This window comes from Erithacus rubecula, assembly GCF_903797595.1.
Source record: "Erithacus rubecula genome assembly, contig: scaffold_101_arrow_ctg1, whole genome shotgun sequence".
In the NCBI taxonomy this organism is placed as follows: domain Eukaryota; kingdom Metazoa; phylum Chordata; class Aves; order Passeriformes; family Muscicapidae; genus Erithacus; species Erithacus rubecula.
In genome coordinates, this window is record NW_027636395.1 from 376,720 (window position 1) to 400,405 (window position 23,686).

The window sequence follows — 23,686 nt, forward strand, 5'->3', positions numbered from 1 at the left end:
GGTAAATGGAGCAATTGTAAATAAGTGCTGTCATGTTCAGTAGCATCTAGCCCTGTGATTTGAAAAAAAAAAAGGAGAAAAAAACCCTGTCATCTATTCTGGTATCTCACTCAGAAGGTGGAAATTGTGCCTAATCAATTTGCATTGCAGTCCTCCCACACTGCACGAGCCTTTCTGTTCCATTTTGCCTGAAATGAGAACTGAACCCTGGGAATTAGGTTTTATTTCTTGCATATAAAAGATATAAGCAAGTTAAACTTTAATGCAGAGGAAAATAAATGAAAACATTAAAATTAATTATTCAAATTTAATCTGCTCCTCAGTTTTCCAGAGACGTGTAAATCTCATTTTAGGGTGGCACTTGGTGCCATTTAGGCAATGTGGTCTTTAAAACTGAAATAGGGACTCTAGGAGGAGTTTTCTGGACAATTTGATCATCTGTCACTTTGCCTTGTGTCACTGCATTATTTCACAGATTAAAGGGGTGAGTATAAAAAGAAACTCAGTGCCATGGAAAACACAGATCTCAACTGAACTGCTCTTGATTTAATTGTCATGTAGCAGGGATTAAAATGGAAAGGCAGGCAGTTCTGTTTGTTACATCAATTAGTTTATCACACCAACTTTAGGGCCCCATGGCTGTAGGAGCTATTTTGGAGTTTTTTTACAGCTCAAGAATTGCCATTTACTGACAGATTATACAAAATGTTGGGGGGGTTGTTTGGTTTTGGTTTTTTTAACTGAATAGTAAATATCCAGGAGAAACAATGCTTACTTTAACCAGAGATAAAAGTACCTAGCTAGTATATATTCAGATATGTTGGTTATTTTTCCAATTTCAGTTAAATCTTGTAAGTTTTCTGTAGGTACCATATACAAAAAAAGTCATAGAAGAGCACAGAGAAAGTGGGTTTGCTATATAAGCATATATAAGCAATATAGGAATTAAATGGTGTCACAGGAGAGTAGCAGGTGGCAGGATTATACAAATTAAAGAAATATATTCACACAAAGAGCTCAGTGTAGTAGTGATAGTCCATACTAGTAGTCACTAACAGACCCCAGAATTCTGAAATTTTATGTTTCCTGCACCTCCTTTTCTTCTCTGTGCTCCCATTAGGGAATAATGAGACACTGCAACAGCCACTGGAGGGTATAAACAGGTTTTAGGGGTTGGCTTTGCACAGAGCAGGACAGACCAGACACAGTTTGACAAATGATTTTGTGGCTGTGAAAAGGAGATTTGTGTCCAAGGAGAGAACAGGACATGATGGCATCCAGTGATTGCAGGAAGAAACCCATTGGAAATTAGTAAAAAACCCATTGGAAATTAGTAAATGGGCAGAACACATGAGGCTCAAGGAATTCCCTGATCTGAAAATTAATTTAAAAATGCCTCTGTGTGTGCATGTGTGTGTTATATATATATATATATATATATATATATATATATATATATATGTATGAATATGTCTTGCCTTCTGGATATGGGGTGTTTTTTTGTGTTTGGGTTTGTTTTTTGTTTTGTTGTTGGGTTTTGGTTTTTTTTAGATTTCTGTTCACATGTGCATAGACTGGCAATCAAAACAGTTTTCCCCATTCACCTTGCATAATTTCATTTTCTCAGGAATAAAATCAAAAAACTGATTTATGGATGCTGCTGTAGGTTTATACAGCTTTGAGGTTTATTTCTGCAGAATCATGTCATGCAAATGTTGTTCTGGTTTACCATGGGATGTTTCCTATAAAAAGATAATTTTGATATTATACTTTACTGTGTGTCTGTATTTTTTCCTAAGCCCCTTCAGGCAAATATAAGCCAGTCATTGACACTCCACCTCTTGAATCTCACTTAAAGGGAGGCAAAGAAAAATCACTACTTACCAAAGGTATCCCTCTGGGAGACAAAATATAAACACCCTGTTCCCTCCATTGACTCTGATGAGCTGGCATGGTTTCCTTTTATTAGGAGCCTGCCTGTAACCAAAAAAAAATTCACCAAATTCACCATGCAGCATTCTTAGTTGTAGTCATTTTAATATAAATATCTGAGAGGTTTGGTGGGGTTTGGTTTTGTCTGTTTGTTTGTATGGGTGGGTTTTTTTGTTTGTTTTTGGTGTGGGGTTTTTGTTTGTTTGTTTGGGGTTTTTTGGTGGGTTTTTTTTCTTTTTTCTCATTATTTTCCAGTATTATTGGGCTAATAATCAGAAATATATCCCTCCAAAACAATTTGAATTTTACAAATGGCATCATTCCAGCACCCCCTGAAGTTAACATACTCCTTTTCCAGTCAGGAAATGGAGAAAACCCTGGGGGTGGCAGTGAGGGCAGCCTGTCTGGGATTTGCTTTCACCAGATCTGCTGGTTTCATCCATATCACTGAGCTGAAATTTCCTTCAGGCACTGGCAGGTGGACAAGGAGGGTGATAAGTACCTGGTGTCTGCCAAGGATCTCCTTTACATCTTATAAATCCTCTGTGTGCTGTATTCCTGCTCTGATTCCACATTTCTCCTCTCAAGCTCTCAGTATTTCCCATTGTGTGGCTGACACACCTTCACCATGGAATGGATCACCTACATGGAAATTAAGCAATACATTTTGTATTATTACCTAATAATAACTGCTTCATTATCAGTATTCCTAACCCCTTAAATTGCCATTATGTGTGTTAGTGACAAGTGATCCTCACAATATTCTTTCTGCTGTGCAGTAAAATTGGAAAAAAAAAAAAAAGAAGATCTTATACTTCATGAAGGAATTGAAAATTACTCTGTAGATGGACAGAAAATAGAAAAATTTTGTAGAGTTGCTAACAATCAATCATATTTTAAAAGTACTGACAGCTGCTATGGTTTATATAAATTACAGTAGTTTTCAGCTGGTTTAAATACATAATTGGAGAACAGACAAGATGCTGGTAGCAAGATATGTACAAAAAGCTTAATTTACTGTAACATAGACCATAATTGGCTCTGTCTACTATAAAAGGGTGAAAAAACTGAGATTTAAAATGTGAGTGGAGCAAGAGCCTCGATTTTTATTTTGCTGTGAGAACCCTCAGGGGGGAAAGATTTTGCACCCTGATCAAGGTGAAAACACTTTGTGTCAGCTGAAACTTCCAGCAAGGAACAAAAAATAAGGGATTTAGGCTCAGAAGTGTTGAGGGGATGCTTGGCAGGGCATCATAGGAGCACAAGAGGCACTGGTGTGTCCACCCAAAAAAGAACAAGCAGGGATTTCTGTGTTCTTGTCATCACATCATGGAGAGGGAGTGCTGCCTGCAAGATGTACTTTCCTAGGGCTGGTTTTTGGTTTTTTGCCCCTGTGGTGGTTTATTTTGTGCAGCAGATCAATGGGTGGTGCAGGTCAGTTTAGATACCCTACCCTAGAATTCAGTGTTTCTGTTATATTTAATTTTTGCCAATTATTTTACAGGTTTGCAGATTAGTGCATATGTACCAAAATACATGTTTTTACTGATTTCACAGAATCCCAGACAGTTTTGGGTTGGAAGAGAATTTAAAGCTTATCTCATCTCACTCTTTGCACTGTCACAAGCTCCAAGCCCCAGTGTCCAACCTGGCCCTGGGCACTGCCAGGGATGCAGGGGCACCTTCCCTGGACAAAATAAATTAAATTACAAATTATATACACATAGACATACACATAGACAAATAACTTCAAATATTTCAACAAATGCCAAAATACTTGTAAAAATATTTAACCTTTCACACTGTGACCATCAGTGCATTTGTATTTTATTTCTACTGAGTTTTTATGCACACTTAAATGAAGTTTGCTAATGAGCAGTCCTGGATGAGCTGCATCAGAAGGGGTGAAGTGGTGCCTTGTTTTTGCAGGATGCATCTGAAGCCTCTATGATGCTTAAGCCCATTGACCTGGATTTTCTATTGCAGCCATGCACTGGTCACCCTGCCAGAATAAAAATTAAATCAGAATTACCCAGGGGTGGTAATGTTGTCACTAATGGTGTCTGTATTTCTTTTCAAATTCATGGGGAGATTTTGGTCAATAGCTGTAATCCACACCTTTGCACTGCTGTCTTCCATGCCAAAATTGCAGGATTTAGCCAGCTGATAAGGGTATCCTGAGGCACATATTGATTTTATAATATAAGTGTGTCACTTACAAGACAAAAAAGGGCAGAATCTTTTAAACATTTTTCCAATTAAAAGTAACACCAGTACCAGACTCATGTTAACTTAAAAGTTCAGTTAGTCACACTGCAGAAATATCCAATATAGCCTGCCTACCTTGAGAAATAATTAATGTAAAGATAACTGTGCTGTCTTGAAACAGCAGCAGCCTGAGGTGTGCTGTCGACATTCTGATTTTTTTTTTTTTTTTTTTTTTTTGTAGCTGTTTGATCCCCTTAAAACAGAGGTTTGCATTTCCACAGCTTTACCACCTGTCCTCCTGCCTCCCATGGTTTCACCCATCTCAGGGATGCCACACTTGGAGTGCAGGATTTGTCAAAACTATAAATATATATATAAAAATATATATAAATATATATAAATAAACATTTAAACATCAAAAGATTACCAAATTATGAGACTTGAAGAGAAGCATTAACTACTCCAACACAGGTGAATTTAACATCAGGGAAACCAATTGCAGGATGTTTCATGATCATTCTCTCTCTTTGTATTTGTTTCTTTAATGACCAAGTGCAGTTATGTGCATTCAATCTCTGGCTGTGTCAGCACATCTCTAACCTGTATTTAAATTCAGGTGGGTGCTTGGGGTAATCAGCTGTCTGTGGGATGGTTTATGGTGGTGAACAGGCTGTGAGTTACATTTTAAGCAGTAAATAAAAAATAATGAACAGCACTTTCTAAATACTTTCCTTTGGGAAGTTCTGAGCTGGTTTTACGCTTCAGTACAGTAAAAAAAAAAACCAAAATAAAATCACAAAGTTTAATTTTTAAGATAACCAACAAAGATTACAAGATGGATTAAGAGGTGACTGAATGGCTACCTTTCATTAGTAGAACAGTTCTGGAAACAAACTATGGCATTAGTCCTAACTGAGCAGCTGTGGAAAGCTTAACCTTTAAATTTTTTGCCTGTCACTGGTGGTGTAGCTGCTGCAACAGCTCCCAGCATTGTTCCAGGCAGTGGAACAGGAGACAAGCAAGGCTAATCTGTGTTCTAGTGGGAGATGGGAGGGTGAGACACAACATATTCCCCTCTGGAGCCATGAGAGCCACACTAATTTGAGATCAAAGGCAGAGGAACATTTGTGCCTCACAGTTCCTTGCATCAGTTTTTGGGAAACACTCAACCTGAAACTCAGGTTCTGTACCTATAGATTTTTTCAGTGCTGCTGTTTCTATTTATGGATTGAATTGCAATTTCTGGCAACACATCAGCTGTGTGTATAGTTTTGTTTGTACATAGAATTGTTTGCATGCAGAGATGCTCTTGGAACAACAGGGGTGTGATTTAGTGCAGATAAAATTATCAGAATTTAGGAAGGGAAAAAACCCCATATGTCGTGTTGCCTCATATTGACTTGATATTCTGTTTAGAAAAGGCTTGGCTCCTGAAGGAGTTTGTGCAGATAAAAATATATATTGCAGAGCTCTATATTAAGTGGTACATAAAAAATACTGGCAAGTCCCATCTCATTTATTTTAATTCAGCGCTTTCTCCTCAGAAAGGTTAGTCCCATATTTCTCCAGGATCATTACATTTCATCTGCTGTGCAGAAATAAGCCTGGCTTTCTCTGATATGCAGCCTGAGAAACCATAAACAAATAAAGCACAGTGTTCCATATGCAGAACCCTCCTTTCTGTTGCAGTGGCAAGTTTAAGGCATGTGGGACTTAAGTGCAGCAAAGAACTTTTCAACAGCTTAAAGGCATTTTCAGTGCCCAGTAAAACTTTATTTATCTTATTTTTGACCTTTTTTTATTTTCTTTCTTTTTCTTTTTTTTGGTTTTTTTTTTCCAGAAAAGCCAACGTACTTGTTATTGCATGTAAAACTAAAAGGATGCTATTCCTACAGTATTAAAAAAATATTTGAGGGAGCACTGATGTGTATAATAAATAACATATCACCTGCATGCCTCAGTGAGGATGTAGCTGAGACAAGGTTTGCAGAGGAAATGGATATTCCTTAGGAGGCCAGGCTTGCTGCCATCAACAGGAAGATCACATCCTTAATTTCCCCTTTTTTCAGGGATTACTGAAACATTCCTGGTTGCCAGTGGGGTAGTGCAGGCCTACAGAAGGAAACATCAGCCTCAGAGTAAATAAAAATCATGTAAATAAAAGTTCAGATATTTTACATGGAGGTTTTTTGACAATTATTAGGGAATTTATATAATCCAATATGTCCTTGGCACCAAAATAAAAGTTCTCAAGCTGTGGGTGTAAGCTCTTTGTTATAGATGCCTCAGATACAGCAGCCACAGCATCCTCCACAATTTTATTTCCTTTTTTAAATTTTATCACCTACATTGCATCTCCTGATCTTTGATTTCCTCTAGTCCAAGAATTTAACTTTTCCTGCTTGCATTCAGCAATGTCTTTCTTTTTGAAATTTACTTCTAGTTCCACCTAATTGCAGTTGAATTTATTGAAAATATCTTTATACCTCTCTACAGAGCATAAAAATCCCTATATATTTCTTTATGGCATGGAGGAACAGAATGCTCTGGTAAGGGCTGGTCTCAGTGTACAAATAATTTAGAATTTTAAAGTAAAATAAAATTAAGAAGCATTTTGGGGAGAATGCACATGTAAAACTCAAGAGCAACTTGACTGGCCAGGAAAACCATTAGGCAAATTTACCTGTGTTTTAATTATATATGTCTGAATATTTGTAAGTATATATTCCTCTGTGTGTGTGCACATCTATAGATGATGTAGAAATAGATGATATAGAAATAGATACTATAGATATAAATGATATAAAGAGATAGGGATTATAGAGATGAGATAGAGATGATGATGATAGAGATGAGAGATAGATAGACAGATAGATATATAGATAGATGATATAGATATATAGATATAGATGATATAGATTAGATATAGATATAGATATAGATATAGATATAGATATAGATATAGATATAGATATAGATATAGATATAGATAGATATATGATAGATATTGATATTGATATTGATAGATGAAAAATACAGATATAGATTAGGTGTAGATACAGATGTATGATATAGATAGATAGATAGATAGATAGATAGATAGATAGATAGATAGATAGATAGATAGAGTAGAGATAGAGATAAAAATATAGAGATGATGATAGAAATAGAGACAGACATAGGGGTAAAAGTAGAAATAGAAATAGAGACAGAAATAGGTGATACAGATTAGAAGTAAACATGAATATTTCTATAATAAAATAACATATTTTTTGATCACAAGGAGCTCCCAGAACACCAAGGAGAACCCTCCAAATGTACTGAAAGAGTTCCCTCACTAAAACCTGCGATTTTCCAACAAAATTTAGTGCTGGGATTTCTGTCTGGGTTTTCCATCCACTCTGCATGAGTCATTTGTGAAGCACCAGGGTTGGGCTGTGTCCCTTGGTACCCTGCAAGCCTGTGATGCTTCACCCTGCCCTGCTGAGCACCACAGGGTGTTCTTCCCACCACCTTGCAGAGTTCTGGAATAAAAGCTCTTCCAGGACCCTGCAGGTGTTCAGGCTCCAGGTGGCTCCCAGGGAGTTGAAATGCAGCCAGGCTGCTGCCTGCAGATAATTTCACTGCCTCCCCAGAAAGAGGGGCTTTCTGTGAGGCATCCCAGGAAAATGGAGGGGGTTATTGTTATTGTTGGTTCCTTTGATTTCTTAAAAAAATGTTATTTCAAACGTGTGTTGCTTGGACAAGCGAAATGCACCTGCTGTCCCTTTAAAGTTCTCTTTGGCAGCTGGATGTGAAATCAGAAAATGGAAGTCAGGAATGCAGGACAGAAAACTTTAAAAGGATGGATGCTGGTCTCTGGTTTAGCCTCATGTGCTCCTGTGCACCAGCAGGACACAGAATCAGGGAATCATGGAATGGTTTGGGATGGAGGGGACCCCAAATCCCACCCCATCCAGGGCAGGGACCCATCCCAGTGTCCCCAGTGTCCAGCCTGGCCTTGGGCACTGCAGGGATCCAGGGGCAGCCACAGCTGCTCTGGGAATCCCATCCCAGCCCTGCCCACCCTGCCAGGAACAATTCCTGCCCAAAATCCCAGCCAGCCCTGCCTGTGGCACTGGGAGCCATTCCCTGTGTGCTGGCACCACTGATCCTTGCAAAAATTCCCTTTGCTGCCCTCCAGGCATCTCTTTCAAAACAAAGTTCATCATTTGCAGACATCGTATGATCATCATCTCGACCTCTAAAACAAATTACTGAATGTATAAGATAATATCAGCATCCAGACAACCTGATTGCATTTGTAATTCTGGAAAAATGCTGGTAAAATATTGTCATGTTTATGTTTGTTGTGCATTCAGGAATTGTTTACCTGATCCACAGTGCCTCAAGTAAACCCCACTTCTGTGCTACTCATCTCCTACTAAGAAAATCAATGTTTTTATGTAGACTTTTATCCCAGTCTGCCCTGTTGCTCTTGCTCATAATATAGATAATTTTCCACAAGGTATTTCTAAACCAGGGTGTCCCTTAAGTGTCTGTAGAATCAGGGAATCCCTTCTGCTGGAAAAGAGCTCTAAGATCATTGATTCCAACTGTTCCCCCAGCACTGCCAAGGCCACCTCTTGTCCATGTCCCCAAAAAGCACATCCAAATGGCATTTAAATCCCTGCTCCACCAGGGCAGCCCTTTCAGTGAATAAATTTGTCCTCATGTCCAATATAAACCTCCCCAGTGCCTTTGCAGTTTAAAAGGGCTGGAATATCTCAAATAGAAGTCTTGGGGTGAGACCTGTGATATAAGAAGATCAAGTTTACTGAGCTTGTAACTCCTTGTGAACTCAGGGTCTCTGATGGCTGGACCTGTTAAAGTCAAGTTTGGTTGTTGGGGTCTATTTTTATTTTATGTGTGTGTGGTTTTTTATTATTGTTTTTGTGGAGGTTTTTTGTTTGCTTGGGGTTTTTTTGTTTTTATTTTTTGGGGGTTTGTGGGGTTTTTTGTGTTTTTTTAGGGATTTGTTTGGAATTTGTTTTTTTATTGTTTTGTTTTTTGGTTTTTTGTTTTGTTTGGTTTTGTTTTGGTTTTGTTGTTGTTGTTTTTTGTTTTTCTGGAGCTTTTGGGAATAACTACACTGATGTTAATCATCCCCTTTCTGTGTGTTTTTTGTGGCTCAAAGGAAGGCACTTCAATCCCAGCTGAAATGCAGCACAGGGCTGGCTCTGAGCAGAATATTCTCACTCAGCTCCACAAAGCCTTTAAGTCTGGTTAGTTTAATGTGACATTTGGGGCAAACACAGCAGTTATATTCCCCATGGGTGCACCCTGGGCAGGTGGTTAAAAGCAAGGCTGGTGGCAAAGCATTTCTGCAAAGACTTGCTGGGAATCAGTCAGTGAGGAAAAATGTTAAAGATTATGATGCTCAAAATATATAAATTTTATATTAACCCCCATGCTTTCTTCTTTTTTATTTTTTTTTTTAATGCAGTTTTTTTTAGTAGAAAAGCGAACATTTTCACTATTGGATACCACAGCAAATTTGAAAAATATGTTATTTCACTGAGTCATCTGACATAAGCACAATAATCTGCAGCAAGACACAAATTATTGCTGATTTGTGTTATAGTTATAGGGGTATATTTTCTGCAAATCCTTAGGGAGCAGTCCACTCCATGGAGCTGCAATACATGAGTGAGAAACATCTACTTAAAGGCAGTGGAGAAAATACAACTTTTTATTTGAATTCTTGATGGAAAATGCATCTGCTAAAAGAAGCCAAATATATTTTATTTCTGTCTGCCTGACAATGCAGTTTCTGGCTTTCTGGTAGAAGTTAATTTACATTGACACATGGTTTTATATAGAATTTTTGCTGCAACATGCCTTTGGTAGGTAGTCAGGTTTATTTCTCTGATTTATACACCTGAAACTGTTTTTTTAACCCCTGTATTAAGATAGTGGATGTGTCACAGCACCTCCCACGTGCTCAAAGTTGACTGAAAATTTCTGGGTTTTAAAACTGTGTTTGACTGAAAAATTTACTTTCCAAAACAGTGCAGATATTCTGATGGTAAACACTGAATTTTGTTAAACCAGACTCACACCCACGTGGCAGAGCAAGGGCTGCAGGAGCTGTTTAAAAGATTAATCTTTGTAAAGGAGCACAAGGGAAAAACAAAACAAAACAAAAAAATCAAAAAACAACAAAAAAAATAGCAAGAAATATCTGATAGATCTACAAGGAAAACACATCCCCCAGAGCTGAAAATATGTTCTTTTCAGATTCCTTAATGCTGTGATTTCACTGTGTGTGTGCTGGCACTCAAAACTTATAAGATTTCTGCTTTGTTAATAATTTATCACCTCCTCTCTGTGCTGTTTCATGGCACAACAGAGTTCCCTCTCTGTGTCCTGCTCTGTTGGCTGGACTAGATGTCAGCAGGGATTCTGTGGGTATATACAAACATAAAATTTGCAAATATTTTGCTTCAGATATTACTTTCTTTGGGATCCAGCCCTGTTGACTGTAAGGAGCAGTTGTGTTTTTGTTTTACACTTTTCCAACCATAGCTGTACATTTCTCTTTCACTTTGATTCAAGAAAACCCTGTTGTTTCCTCTTTATGAAAAAAAAAACTGGTTGCAATTAGTTGTGGCCTAAATACTCCTAATGAATTTTGCAATATATGTTTAAAAAGAAACATTTTTACTTACCTGCTCAGCGAGAAAATGGCCAATAATTTGTTACTATCTATATTTTTATTAAGTCAATTGCAGAAAGCAGCAAGTATGATGTTGGCAGCCTGTGTATAGTTATTAATACTGGGAATAGGGGTATTATTTAATACTTTTAGCCTATCCACAACAGGACTTTCAAATATCAACTCAAACATTTGGCTTTTAACAGTCATTGTGTCCATTCTGTGTGTTCCAGGAGGTTTTTTCAGGTTTTATGTGCAGGAACCTGCTCTAGGTTGTGTTTGAGTAGTGAAAAACAAAACTTCTTTCCTTTATTTTTTTTCTATAACCCAGGAAATGTTTAGTCCAGTGTTTCTTTTGGGAGAACCATCACTTCTGACATTTTTTTCAGCCTCAGTCAGCCAGATTCTACCTTTCTTAGCTTTGTAAGAAAATTTTTATGATTATATTGAATGAAAGGCTGAGATGGGTCTATTTATGTGTGTGCACTCTTTTCATGCTTCCACATGGGTAAAGATGCAAACAGAGTGAACTAATTTTTTAAAACTAAAGAAAAAAAAATTTTTAAAAATTTACTGTTGAGTGCTGATATGAAATTCTGTCATTTCCCTGCTGAGGCATAGGGACAAATCCTTAATTCTAAAATAAACATAATTTCAACCAGCACTCCCTGCCCACCTCCAGTCAATGTCTTTTTCAGACTTAGAAGTGTACAGATAAGTCTAGGAAATAGTTTGTCTGCATTGATTTACCCTGCTGCTTATGCAGTAAAACATCAGAGCTCCTTTGATTAATTATTTAACAATACAAAGTAGGGAATAGCATCATTTTTTATTTAAAAAATTCTTGTAATAATTGAGGTGCTCTTCTAATCCATAAGAAAAGACATGGAAAACATTATAGGTGAAAATCCTGCATTTTCAAATTTTCCACTAAATTTAAAATACTTTGACAGTCATATTTTTACTTTTATCATTCATATTTCAACTTTCAGACCTGTTCTTCTGAAAATAAATAAAATATACTTCACATATAATTTTAAAATCTCTTCTATGTAAATTAATTCCACTATTAAAGGGGTCAAACTTTTAATTACATAAAAAGTGACATTCACATTGCAGAGAAAAAACAATTCTGTTGCCACTTCTGAATGCTGAAGATCTGGTTGCAGAGCAGCTTTAGTTAATATCTAATTTAATGCACTGCATTTTGAATTGGCTGCTATTGCATCTATTCTAGTTTAAAATTTGGATTTGAACTCTCTGAAAGTTGATTTAATCCAAGTTTCATGTTGAAAACTTTTATGATATGTCCCAATCAAGCAGTTTTTTTGTGGAAATTCACTCATGTAGGCTTTACAATGGAATACATCTGTATTAAAAATGGTAAAAGCCACTCAATTTTTGCTTTTCTCTGGAATTTGGAAATCCATTCTCATAGCTTTTCTTTTCAATACCTGGAACCAAAACTGAACCTGAGCCAAGCAGACCCAATGTACAACATGTAGATCAGCTCTTTCACAAGCAAATACTTTTTGTCTCTTAGAATATTTATGAGTTTTTGTTATGTCTGGGGGTTTTTGTTTGTTTGTTTGTTTTGGGAGGAGTTGTTGAGTTTTGTTGGTTTTTGTTTGGCTGGTTGTTTGTTGCATTTTTGGGTTTGTTTTTTTGGTTTTTTTTTTTCCACTTTTGACAGCAGGTAGAGATTTGTTTATTTCTTTTTTACCTTTGGGGAACAGGAAAATATTTTCCCAGCTTGCTCCAGGTCTAAACAAACAAAAACAACAACCAGGTAAATAATGAACTTCCATATTTCCACCATTGCTTTTCATGTTAAAGACAAAATGAGCTGCTTGTGCCTTAGATGAGCCCATTTATGATCCCAGCACTTTTTATAAATGTATTTATCAGTCCTGCCATAAAAAGTGTTGTATTATCCTCTCTGCTGAAAGCCAAACAGAAGCTGTGATATTTCATTTGTAGTGAAGGTTTTTTGTCTTCCCGGGTGTTGCATCACCAAACTTTGATTTCAGTTTAAAACCCAAAAAGGGCCAAAAACCCAAGAAAAATGCAAGCAAAGGCACCTACATTTCTCCTGGCTGCCTTTGGAAGTTTTGCTGTGCCATGTTAACTTCCCCAGCTCTCACATTTATATCAAGTTCTGAAATTTGTGGTTAAATGCACCTTTCTTCCTGGTCAAAGCAGAGCATTAATCCCTAAAATCCCTAAAAATCAGTGGGCAGTTTGGAAAGCCAAGAAAATAAATCAGAGCTGAATCTCAGGGTTGGGTTTGTTCTGTCAGGAGCCCAGACTTGTTCTGACCAGAGGTTTATTTACCAAGCTCTGCAGCAGGGGCTCCAGGGTGTCCTTTTGGCTAATATATAATATACAATACACAATCTTTCTTGTGTCCTGCAGAATGAAGATTATTAGACCTTTTAATTTCATTCAAGAGAGTGTATTTAGAGATTATTGCCTTGAAGTGACAGCACATTAAGTCTAAAAGGGAAAAGAAATCTGATTTCTTCTGTAAATCTGGAAAAATACTTTTCTGGCTAAGAAAGCCAAGTTGTTTTTTAGATTACAGTGCACTCATTTGATATTTTTGTGCTGGGGAAAAAAAAAAAGCTTGCCCTAACATTTCAGGGGCTAGCAGACACACATATGCACTCACAAAAATGAAAAATGAAATTTAATTTTTTTTTAAAGGGAAAGCAAATAAAAAATGAAAAACAAAAAAAACAAACAAAAAAAAAAAAAACAAAAAACAAAAAACAAAAAAACCAAAACAAAACAAAAAAACCAGCTTGCTGCTGTTTTCAAAGTCTAGTATCACAGTTTTGACATTTTTAGTTTATAGCTGCAGCAGCATAGCTGTATGGAACAGGTTATGCATAATAATCCCTGCTGACAGATGGGCAAAGTCATTCTTAGAAACAATGGCTGAGTGATGCTGTCTTGGCTACATTTCCTATGAAAATAAGAATTATGCAGTCAGAGCTTTTAAACACGAGGAGAAACTTCCAGCCTTAACCCCACTTATCTTCTAGGCAGATTTAACTTTGCTTACAGGCAGGTTTTTGTTATTGTTTCAACAGTTCAGTGGTTATATTAATTATTAGTCAATTTTCAGTATCTGGTGTGCAGGCTTATCTTCACCCTGCTCGTCGATCTGTAGCCCAGATACTCATTCATTATTGAGACATTTTTATGGGCAGAAAATGCTTGCAACATTATTAATTACCCAAGGAGGGAAAAAAAACCCAGCCAGGTAAATAATGAACTTCCTTATTAGCACCATTAGTTTTTATTTTAAGAACAAAATGATGTGCTCATGTGAAGATGAGCTCGTTTATGATCCCAGCAGTTTTTACAAATATGTTTATCAGTCCTGCTATAAAGAGTGTTGTCTTATCCTCTCTGCTGAAAGCCCAGCAGAAGCTGTGATATTTCACTTGTAGGGAAGGGTTTTTGTCTTCCCATTGCATCACCAGCCTTTGATTTCTTTTTAAAACCCATAATGGGCCAAAAATCCAAGGAAAATGCAAGTAAGGACACCTACATTTTTCCTGGTTGTCATGTTAACTTCCCCAGTCCTCACATTTCTATCAAGTTCTGAAATTTATGGTTTAATACTCCCTTCTTCCTCTGCTTACATTTCACATTTTCCTCTCTGTATTTTGGCCAGTTCTTTGCTGCTGTTTTACGAGATTCCCAGCAATGCTCTTTAACAGAAAACTAGAGCACTGCCATGCAGGAAATCTTACTGATGCATTTCCTTATCAGGTTGAGATATATTTTAGTAAAATACAGAGAGGCAACAGAATTCCTGCCTTACTATTCTCTGTATCTGAAGAGAGTGGAAATCATCTCATCTCATCTCACAATGATTTTTTCTTTACTTTTAAGTGAGACAAGCAGAAATGCAGGCAGTCAATATTTAATTTTTTTCAAACTGTGTAGTTGTTCTTTTCTGTGCTATATTGTCATCCCTAGCCAACAAATTTGATCAAAAGTTGTCAGTATCATTATTTTAAGCTCAGCAAGAACTACTTCAGATTACATCTTCCAGAAATAAAACTATTATTATCGTCATACAGGGTGATTAATTTTTTTGCAATTTTTGCCTTTTTGGCTATTGTACGCACAACTGAATGTAGATTAAATTTATTTTCTCATTTCCTTGTCTATTTCTGTCCATTAACAGGTGAGCACTAGTGTTCATCTTTACAGAAAAACAGCACAACACACAGTCAAGTGTGTTGTGTCGAGATCACTTTAATATTTTTATTCTCTCTGCTTTATTTTAATGGCTAATTTTTGTTCTGCCCTTGGCTTCCCCACAAGAATTCCAAGTGGTTGACCTCACACAGGACAGTGCCCCAGATTTTATCAGCTCTTGGAGTGCACTAAAGCAGCTCAAAGGCTTCTCCGAGCTCCACCAGATGTCTAAGCCTGCTTAATCACTGGTAATTTAATGGGCTATTTTTAAATCTCCTGGCATCCTCAAGGTCTGATGGGCTCTGAGAGCTCCACAGCAGAGAGACAGACGTTTTATTAGAGGTTTCTTGACTGCTGGTAGCCAGTGCAGCCAACTGTGTCATCTCTGCAGAAATCCTCTAATCGCGATTACAGCGAGAATATCGCGCACAGATGTGAGATACCCAGTGGCAGGAGAAAAAGGTTATGGATTAATCATCACTGATGTTATCACCTCAAAACTCTAAATTGTCTTTTGCTTCAGACCTCGAAATACCTGGTACTAACATTTCCCTTGTGAGTACTCTCTGATAAGTTGAGAGTGTTACCCAGATCAGTGGAATTCCTTCTTTTGGTTTGCAGGATCAGGAGGAAAACAGCATTACTGTCTAAGTAATAAAAATCTAGGAGAAGATGGGTAACAAACTCCCTTTGGTGCTTGTAAAAATCCAGAACTTCAGGCAAAATTTTCCTTTTTTTTTTTTTTTTTTTTAATATTTAGTTTTTTAAATGCCAGTGAAATGAGATTATTCACAGCTAAGTGAAGTGTGGTTATGAAAAGCTGGTCTGCAATAAATAGATACTGCACTGAAAATGGCCACACAGTTGATCATATACATCTATTTTTATCTGAATTTTTAGTGAAATGCTGAATAAATATTATAGTAATTTAGCTGGGTTTTTTCCCTCTTCTTCCAGCAATATAACAGGGATTAATAAATATGTAAATAAGGAGAGATTCACACAGTCTATACATTTTAAGAAATAAAGGCTACTTAAGAAGTTGCTTCTGAAAATAAAGTCACTTTTCAGCCTGGCTGTGTGTTTCACTCCAAAATTTTCAACACAATGCCCTGAGAGGTGTTTTTGATGGCCCAGGGGATTTCAAACAACTGGCTTCAACCTCCAATTTATCACTTTTAAATTGTACTGGAGACAGCTGATGGTACATGGAATTCTTCCTAACCTGTTTCTTTAGAGCTGTTACTGCAGCCATAAAGTCGTTCAGAGGGAAAAGCAATTAAGAGCAATAAGAAAATAAGATCAGTATTTATTATCCTAGCCTAGAGGACTACAGGCATTAAAAATATAGTGACACAGTGTTAAAATCATGTTGAAGGTCTAAGCTTAAGTGGAAAAGAAGCCAGCAAAAAATAATCCACATTTTTAAAGGAGAAAAAGAGTGACTCTCCAGTCTTATTTTATTTGAAAGCAACTCATCTCTACCCTGGTTTGAGAAAAAGTGTAATTTTAAACATATGACAGCTGATGTAGTTAATACCATAGTACCCGATTACATGAAAACTCTTTTCATTTCTTTTTATTTCATTTTATTTTACCTAGGAAGCATGAAAATCCTGAATGGTGGAATATTGATCAAAATGCTAAAAAATGCTTCTTTCTATCAAGTTAGTATGTCTTCTTCTAGAGCAATTAATGTTCTGTTCTGTCATAATTCACTTTAAATTTTTTCAGGTTGTATTATTAGATATTGACCCTAAAATATATATTTAAGGGACTAAACAATAAAAATTTTAAGGTGCTGTGATGAAAACTAGATTTCTCTACAAAGAGCATCTATTTGCTCAGCTGGTTTTTTTTTCCCCATAAAAGTTTTTAGATCCAATTGGTCATGATGGATTATAGTTTGGGGTTTGGATTTTTGGGGGGTTTAATATGACCCATTAGGGAAAAAAAAAAAAAAAAAAAGCCTGAAATGCTGAGTTCCAGTTTACAAGACAGAACTGCTGCTGAAATGTTGTTAGAAACTTACAGATGTTGCACATCTGCAGCAAGCATATTGCACCAACACTAATTTTTCTTTATGTCCAGATTTTGGGCGTGGAGGAGAGTGCACAGCACCTTCATCTGATGCAATAGGATAAGGAGAACCACATTTCTGTCTATCTGCTGTGGACACTGAACCTTGTCCCTCCTTTTCTTAGGGTGGAGGTGACTGCTCTGACTCTGCCAGTTTACCCTGGGAAAATCAAGGCAATCATGATGTCCTAAATGAAGAGTAAATAACTTGCTTAGGACAGGTTATTTAGCTGGAAAGAACACTGGTCTCTCTTGGTGGGGTTTGGTGTCCAGATGTGAGTTCCAGACATTATTTTAGGCTGGAAAATAATAATAATTATTATTTTCCAATAAATAATGGCTCCCAAAATAATCTGGAGCCTCACTGCAATATCAGGGTATTTAATAGGCAGGTCTGCACTTTGGTGAATTAGCAACTGGAGTGAATTTTGGCTTTCTTTTTTCAGTCTCTTAAGGATAAGAACTATCCCCACCTTGGCAGTGCTTCCCCCTTATTGTCATATGCATTGGATTAATGTTTCTTTAGTTTTATCCTGATGCTTTTGTATTTTCCAAGTGGATTAAGATTTCCCAGTTTTCATCAGTGTTATCTAATGAGTGATTAAAAACAAAAAACTAAACAACAGCGACAAAAAACAGAGTGTATAGGATCATAAATGTGATAAAAGAAAACCTCTAGGAAAGAAATGACATATTGAAAATGACAAGAAAAGCTGAATAGGATTGGCTACACTGGGAACAGAACCACAATGTCTGTATAAATACAGGACTGAACTGAACCTTTTAAATACTCCTGAAATGATGAACAGCTGAAGGTCAAGTGAGCCATTCCACCATTAACATCACTGTGAGACAGAGCCTGGCACTCCCTGGATCCTGAGGGCTCCTTCTCATCCTCTAACACTGCCAGGTGGATGAGGATTGTGTTATTCTTAAAGACATCTTCACTTCCCATGTCCAGGTTCACACGATGGGCTGTCCTCACAAAGAACAGGTTCCCTTCAGATTAAATTAAGCCAAAAGAAGTGCTGCAAAAGTTGGTCCAGGGTATCTGGACATGCTATAATACAAAATGACATCATACAGAGTCGGAATACAACCTGGCACCCTGCCAGTAAAGTGGTGGTAGCAGTCCAGATGAAATGGTCTTGTTCAAGTAGTGATCCTGTACAAACGTCTGGTAGTCTTGTCCTCTGGAAAGAAGAGGGTAAGGGTGTTCCAAATCTCAGTTTTTGTCTGGGTAGGGAATGTTTGGCTCCTGGAATGGGGAGGCTCCATCCCCAGTGGGATGATGTAATTTTATCAGTCATGCACTGGGACTCAGTGGCCCATTAACAGGAGATATCTCCTGGAGGGAGGATGGGCTGTGCTCCATCTGGTTTTTACAGCTGGCCCATTAGCAGAGGATATCTCCCACAGAGATAAGGATCACTGCCCCACATGGTTTCAGCAGAGTACAGAGTTTTGGTCACATTGTAACCTAGGACAGCCATGTGTTGGAGAAGCAGAGAATGGCTGAGGTTGCAAGGAACCTCTGGTGATCATCCCATGAAGTGCACACCCACACTGAGCTCGTGCTGCACGCCCTTGCAAGAGCTCCTTTAGAAATTCATGCTCAGGTATATTCATCTTTGTGCTTTCCCTAAATTAATTCTCCTCCAAACCACCCTGAATTGTCTGTAACATCTGAAACAAGGTGGGAAAAGGGAGAAGGGAATAGTTACAGCCCAAGAGAGTTCTTTCAGACACAAGATGTTAAACTGTCTTTTGATCAGCCGCTTGTAGAAATGTACATTAACTGCAGACCATGGTTCTTGTAACCAGCTAATGATCCTATCAGTTGCAGACTAATTGCCTCTACCTCCTTCTAAATTCTGCTGCGCTGAAAAAGCCAGAGCCACATTCTAATCCTGTTAATCACATTCAGCTTTGAAGGGTACACACTGGTTGTGTGTTAATTCAACTTCTCTCCCTGGTAATTTGTTTGATTGCCTGTTACTTGCAAACTGCACTAACTGAATAAAAGTGTTCTGTGTCCTGATGGGAAGTTATGACTTTCATTTAAGCTACTTTAGTGCAGATGTTTTACCTAGAAAGTGGTGTAAATTCTCCTCAACTTTCTTCTCTAAAGTAGCTTCAATACAAAGAATGGAAAGCAAGGTAGAAGGTAGTGAGGCTACAAAATAAAAGCTGTATTTCTTTAGTTTAAATAATTATCTTTATTGCCTGAAGATTTCTCATCTGCTTATGAATAAATAAGTAAATATGGTGCTAAAATATGGGAGAAATGTTGTTGCTATATCCTGTATTCTTTCCCTTCATCTCCAGCAATGTATTGTCTGTATTGTCAACACCTGGAAGAGAGTCTATTTATTCATAATTTCTTTTTTCACTTTTTTTTTTTTTTTTTTTTAAACCTACACACACATGTTCTACACAGTCCTATATAAGTCTTACTGAAAAAAAAAAAAAACAACAAAACCTGAGCATATGCCAAATTACCTTCCAGCTTCCCACATCATTTTTTGAACAAGAGCACAAGGCCACTGTATATGTCCCATAAGCACAAAACAATCATTACTAGGACATTTTTATTAACACTGGATCTATGTGATAATAAAGATTTATTGTGATTCTACCTTTGGAATCCCCTGAATCTTAATGAGAAATTTTTTTTCTCCCTGTTCTGAATTTCAATGAGGAGCACTCTGAGTGTCATGGCCATGTTAAATATTTGTGAAATCCTCTCAGCTCACTTTCAACATTTTAAAAGTAAACAGCTGGTTTTGTGGAGGCATTTTTTCAAGTTAACAGGAGAGACATTGACTTTTAGTATAAGAAACATTCCCTGCCAAAAAGGGGTTGCACTTGTAAAATGCTAATGTCAAAATTATTTATAAAGAGAATCTGAAGCTGACTCTGAAATGTTTAGTTCAAAAGCTGCCTGCAAGTGTGGACCAATTAGTGATTCCTTACCAGATCAGTCTTTTCAGAAAAACAGGCTACTCATTTAGACTCCAAAATATTTGGAAGCAAGGTCTGGAGACCTGGTGTTTATTAATTCATGAAAGACTTATACTAATTAGCAGTGCTCATTTCCCAGGAGCCCGCTCAGGCTGTGGAACCCAGCCCCCTTCACTCCCTAAAGAAGAGAAAAGTCTCTTCAAGCCATCCATGAAAGCTTCCAAAGTCCTGCTCTGACTGAGTCCCTCTCTCTCCCCATTGAACAGAGAGAACACAGAAAGGATTTTCCCTCCCAGGAACACTTCCTTCATATCCTGGGGTGCCCCAACATTGCTACTGGCAGAAAATGATGGGAATAAATCAGCTCATTCTGGTAAAATCAAAATTCTTGAGCCATCTACAGACCCTGACATTTCCCCTTGCTGTCTCAGTATGAAACATTTTAAGTCGTATCTTTCCTCAAAAGGATTTAAAGGATTTACTACTCCTTATTTTATCCAGTGTTGGGATGTCCAGGCTTCCTCTGATTTCTCTAAACAGTGAATTTTCCCTCTTCTATTCTCTCACACTTTTTTTTTTTTGTGTGTGTTTTCTTCTTTATATTGTCACAGAATCCCAGGATGGTCTGGAGGGTTGGAAGGGACCCTAAATCCCATCCATGGGCAGGGACACCTCCCACTGTCCCAGGCTGCTCCCAGCCCTGTCCAACCTGGGACACAAGTCCAAACCCCACTGTCCATCTTTCAAAGGCACTGTCTGGGACCAGCTGACTTCTCAAGCTCATTTTTTTTGTTGCTGTTTCTCTTCTCCTGATTAATTTTTTTATGCTCCACAGCACATCTGTTCTTCTGCCCAGCCTCACATTCTGTTCAACATGAGTTTGGTCAGCTTTCCAAAAATCCAATACTGGATCTTCAACATTTGATCAGACAGAGATTCTTTATTTCTTCACTTTCTAATTTATCTTTTTTTTTTTTTTTTTTTTTTTTTTTTTCCTGTATAAACATGCCAATCATCTGCTTCTGGAGTTCAGCACTCCTCTCACTTTACTGTAATATTTTTTACTCTGAGTCTCTCTTGCCTGATTTAACAGCCATTTATTGTTTGAAATAAATCCACCTTTTCTTTTATTTCTTTTTTACTAGCTTGCCACATTGCTGGAGGACACAGAACCAAACCTCAGTCATACTCTCAAATTTCCAGAAAATATCAGTTTTGATAGGGAGTTCAACTCCTTCATTCTGCCTCTAAAATTGCATTATTAGGTCAATTTACTTTTGTTATTGCATTCTCTTTCTTGATCATTTTAATCCAAGGCATCTGGCCCAAATCTGTTACATTCAGTCTTGGGTTCTGGTTCAAAAAAACTGATCACAGGCGTGCTGACTCACGTGGAAACCACTTGAAAGCTCAGATTTTATTAGGATTTAAGACTCCTGCCTTGCACTTTTAAAAAGCATTGTGATAAGATTATAAAATAGAGAACGAAAAAAAATTTAGAAATGTGAAACTTTGAGGTTTTGAGGTAGAAAAAGAAAGAAAGGCATAAAGTGAGAAGGAATTTCAGGGGGAAAAGAAGCATGATAGCAAATGTTATAAGAGACTAAAGCATGGGCTCATGAACTGAGAAGGAAATGGGGAATCTGCCATGTATTCTGATTATTAGGAGCACATGGGAACACTTTTTAGCTGCAGGTCATTCCCAATGTAGATTAACTGGGTTTTCTGGGGGCCACCTAAGGCACTCAGCACAATGGGGAAAGGTGTGGGCAAAGCTTGCCATTAAGTGCTATCAAAAATAAATTAAAAATTTAAGAAAGAGAAAGAAAATAAAGGTAAACTGTTTTACTTAGAGCTTGAAGAAGTAAAATTATTGCCCATAGCTCCAGCACACTGTGGGAGGACCATTTTGCTTTGGTGTGTTGCAAAATCTGGAAAGTTCTAATTAGATTCTCCTCTGTTTTATTTATTTGGTTGGTTGGTTGGTTGGTTGGTTGGTTGGTTGGTTGGTTGGTTGGTTGGTTGGTTTTTTTGTTGTTGTTGATTTATGGGGGGATGGTTTTTGGTTTGGATTGGTTTGGTTTGGGGTTTTTTCGGTTGGTTGGTTGGTTGGTTGTTTTTGGGTTGGTTTTTTTTTTTTTTTAATTTTAAACTATTCTGTTTAGATTGACCTGCTCATCCCTACGAAGATCACTGGGATAATCACCCAAGGAGCTAAAGATTTTGGCCATGTCCAGTTTGTGGGGTCCTACAAGCTTGCTTACAGCAACGATGGTGAGCACTGGAAAATCTACCAGGATGAAAAGCAGAAGAAGGACAAGGTAAAGCAAAGGGAAAATTTGGTATTTTGGTTGTGTAGCACCACTGATGAGATTCTGCAGATTATCTTTTTGGGTTCCATATTCATGGGATCCCACAGGTTGGAGGCAGGGTGAATAAAAGAGTCACACAATGACATTCACACTGCAGTGATATCACACCCACCAGGGCCATGCACCTGATTTTATGCTTTAAATTCAGGGCATAAAACTTCACAGTTCTCCATTAATCAGAGCTATTTCTTCATTTAACCCTAGAGCAGAAGGTGTATAAATAGTAGTATATTTTTATATTAAAAAAAAAAAAAAAGTTTCAGTGCATTTTTTTGTAAATATGAGCTACTTTCAGTGATTTCATGTGTAGCACATCCTTGTTACCCAGCCATTCTGGACATTCTGGATTTTTTTTTTTTCCTGGAAGTTAATGGCTAGGGTTTCAAATACCCCCTGAAAATGTTATTTTTATTATGCTATAAAATGAATAAGAAACATAAAAAAAGTTTCACAGCTTCCTCTGCAAATGTTTAATGAGAGGCATAGGGAAAGTATAAGTTTCCTGATTGATTTATCTGTAAGCATTTAACTTTTCTCTCAGTATTCATCATACCTTTCCTTTAAACTGTGTAACACTTTTATAATGCAGATACCTGAATTTCATAATAACATCTGTTAAGAAAAATATTACAGCATATGTGTCGCTTGGGGAAATGTTAACCAAGATGACAAAATGTGAATTATTTATTAAATGTCTTAGTGGGGTTATATGTGATTGAAACAAAAGATAAATTTATTGAAATGCCAGATGGCTGATACATCTGATAACATCTCAAATCTGGGTATTCAGGGTGATAAATGTTCAGACTTCCACTTATATTTCTTAGTGTAAATAAAAATTCTTCGGGAAGTAAACCGACACATTCTTCACATAAGTCAATTAAATTAATTTTCCTCCAAACAGTGAGAAAACTTTTGAAATGCATTAAAATGTGTTGTGTGAGTACAGGGAGCCCTCATGATGAGGGGTTAGACAGCTGTATCTCCCTCATTGCACAGATTTTTAGCTGATTGATTAAATGTATTTATTGGTTGATTCCTGCCTGAACTGTCAGGCCTGCCATCCATGACTCTGTGAATTCCCCCTCCTGAAACCCAAATGTCACCTCACCGTGGCTTTAACCCAAACTGATTTTATTTTATTTTATTTTTTTCTAAAGGATTTTAGATAGGGAAAAGAGAAATCAGTTGGTTTAGCCACCTGGCTCAGAAGGAT

The 23,686-nt window shown here is 37.3% G+C and overlaps 1 protein-coding gene and 1 long non-coding RNA gene across 3 annotated transcripts in view; one reads left to right on the top strand and one right to left on the bottom strand.

Moving 5' to 3' along the window:
* EDIL3 (EGF like repeats and discoidin domains 3) overlaps positions 1 to 23,686 on the top strand; it is a 227,292-nt gene that overhangs the window by 193,675 nt on the left and 9,931 nt on the right. For both annotated transcript variants that reach the window (XM_079331767.1, XM_079331768.1), the window contains one exon: positions 22,264 to 22,419. In XM_079331767.1, the coding sequence (XP_079187893.1) occupies positions 22,264 to 22,419 (156 nt within the window). The remainder of the gene's footprint in view (positions 1 to 22,263; positions 22,420 to 23,686) is intronic.
* Positions 1 to 23,686, bottom strand: part of LOC306815143 — a 107,970-nt gene that overhangs the window by 52,421 nt on the left and 31,863 nt on the right. The window lies entirely within an intron of this gene.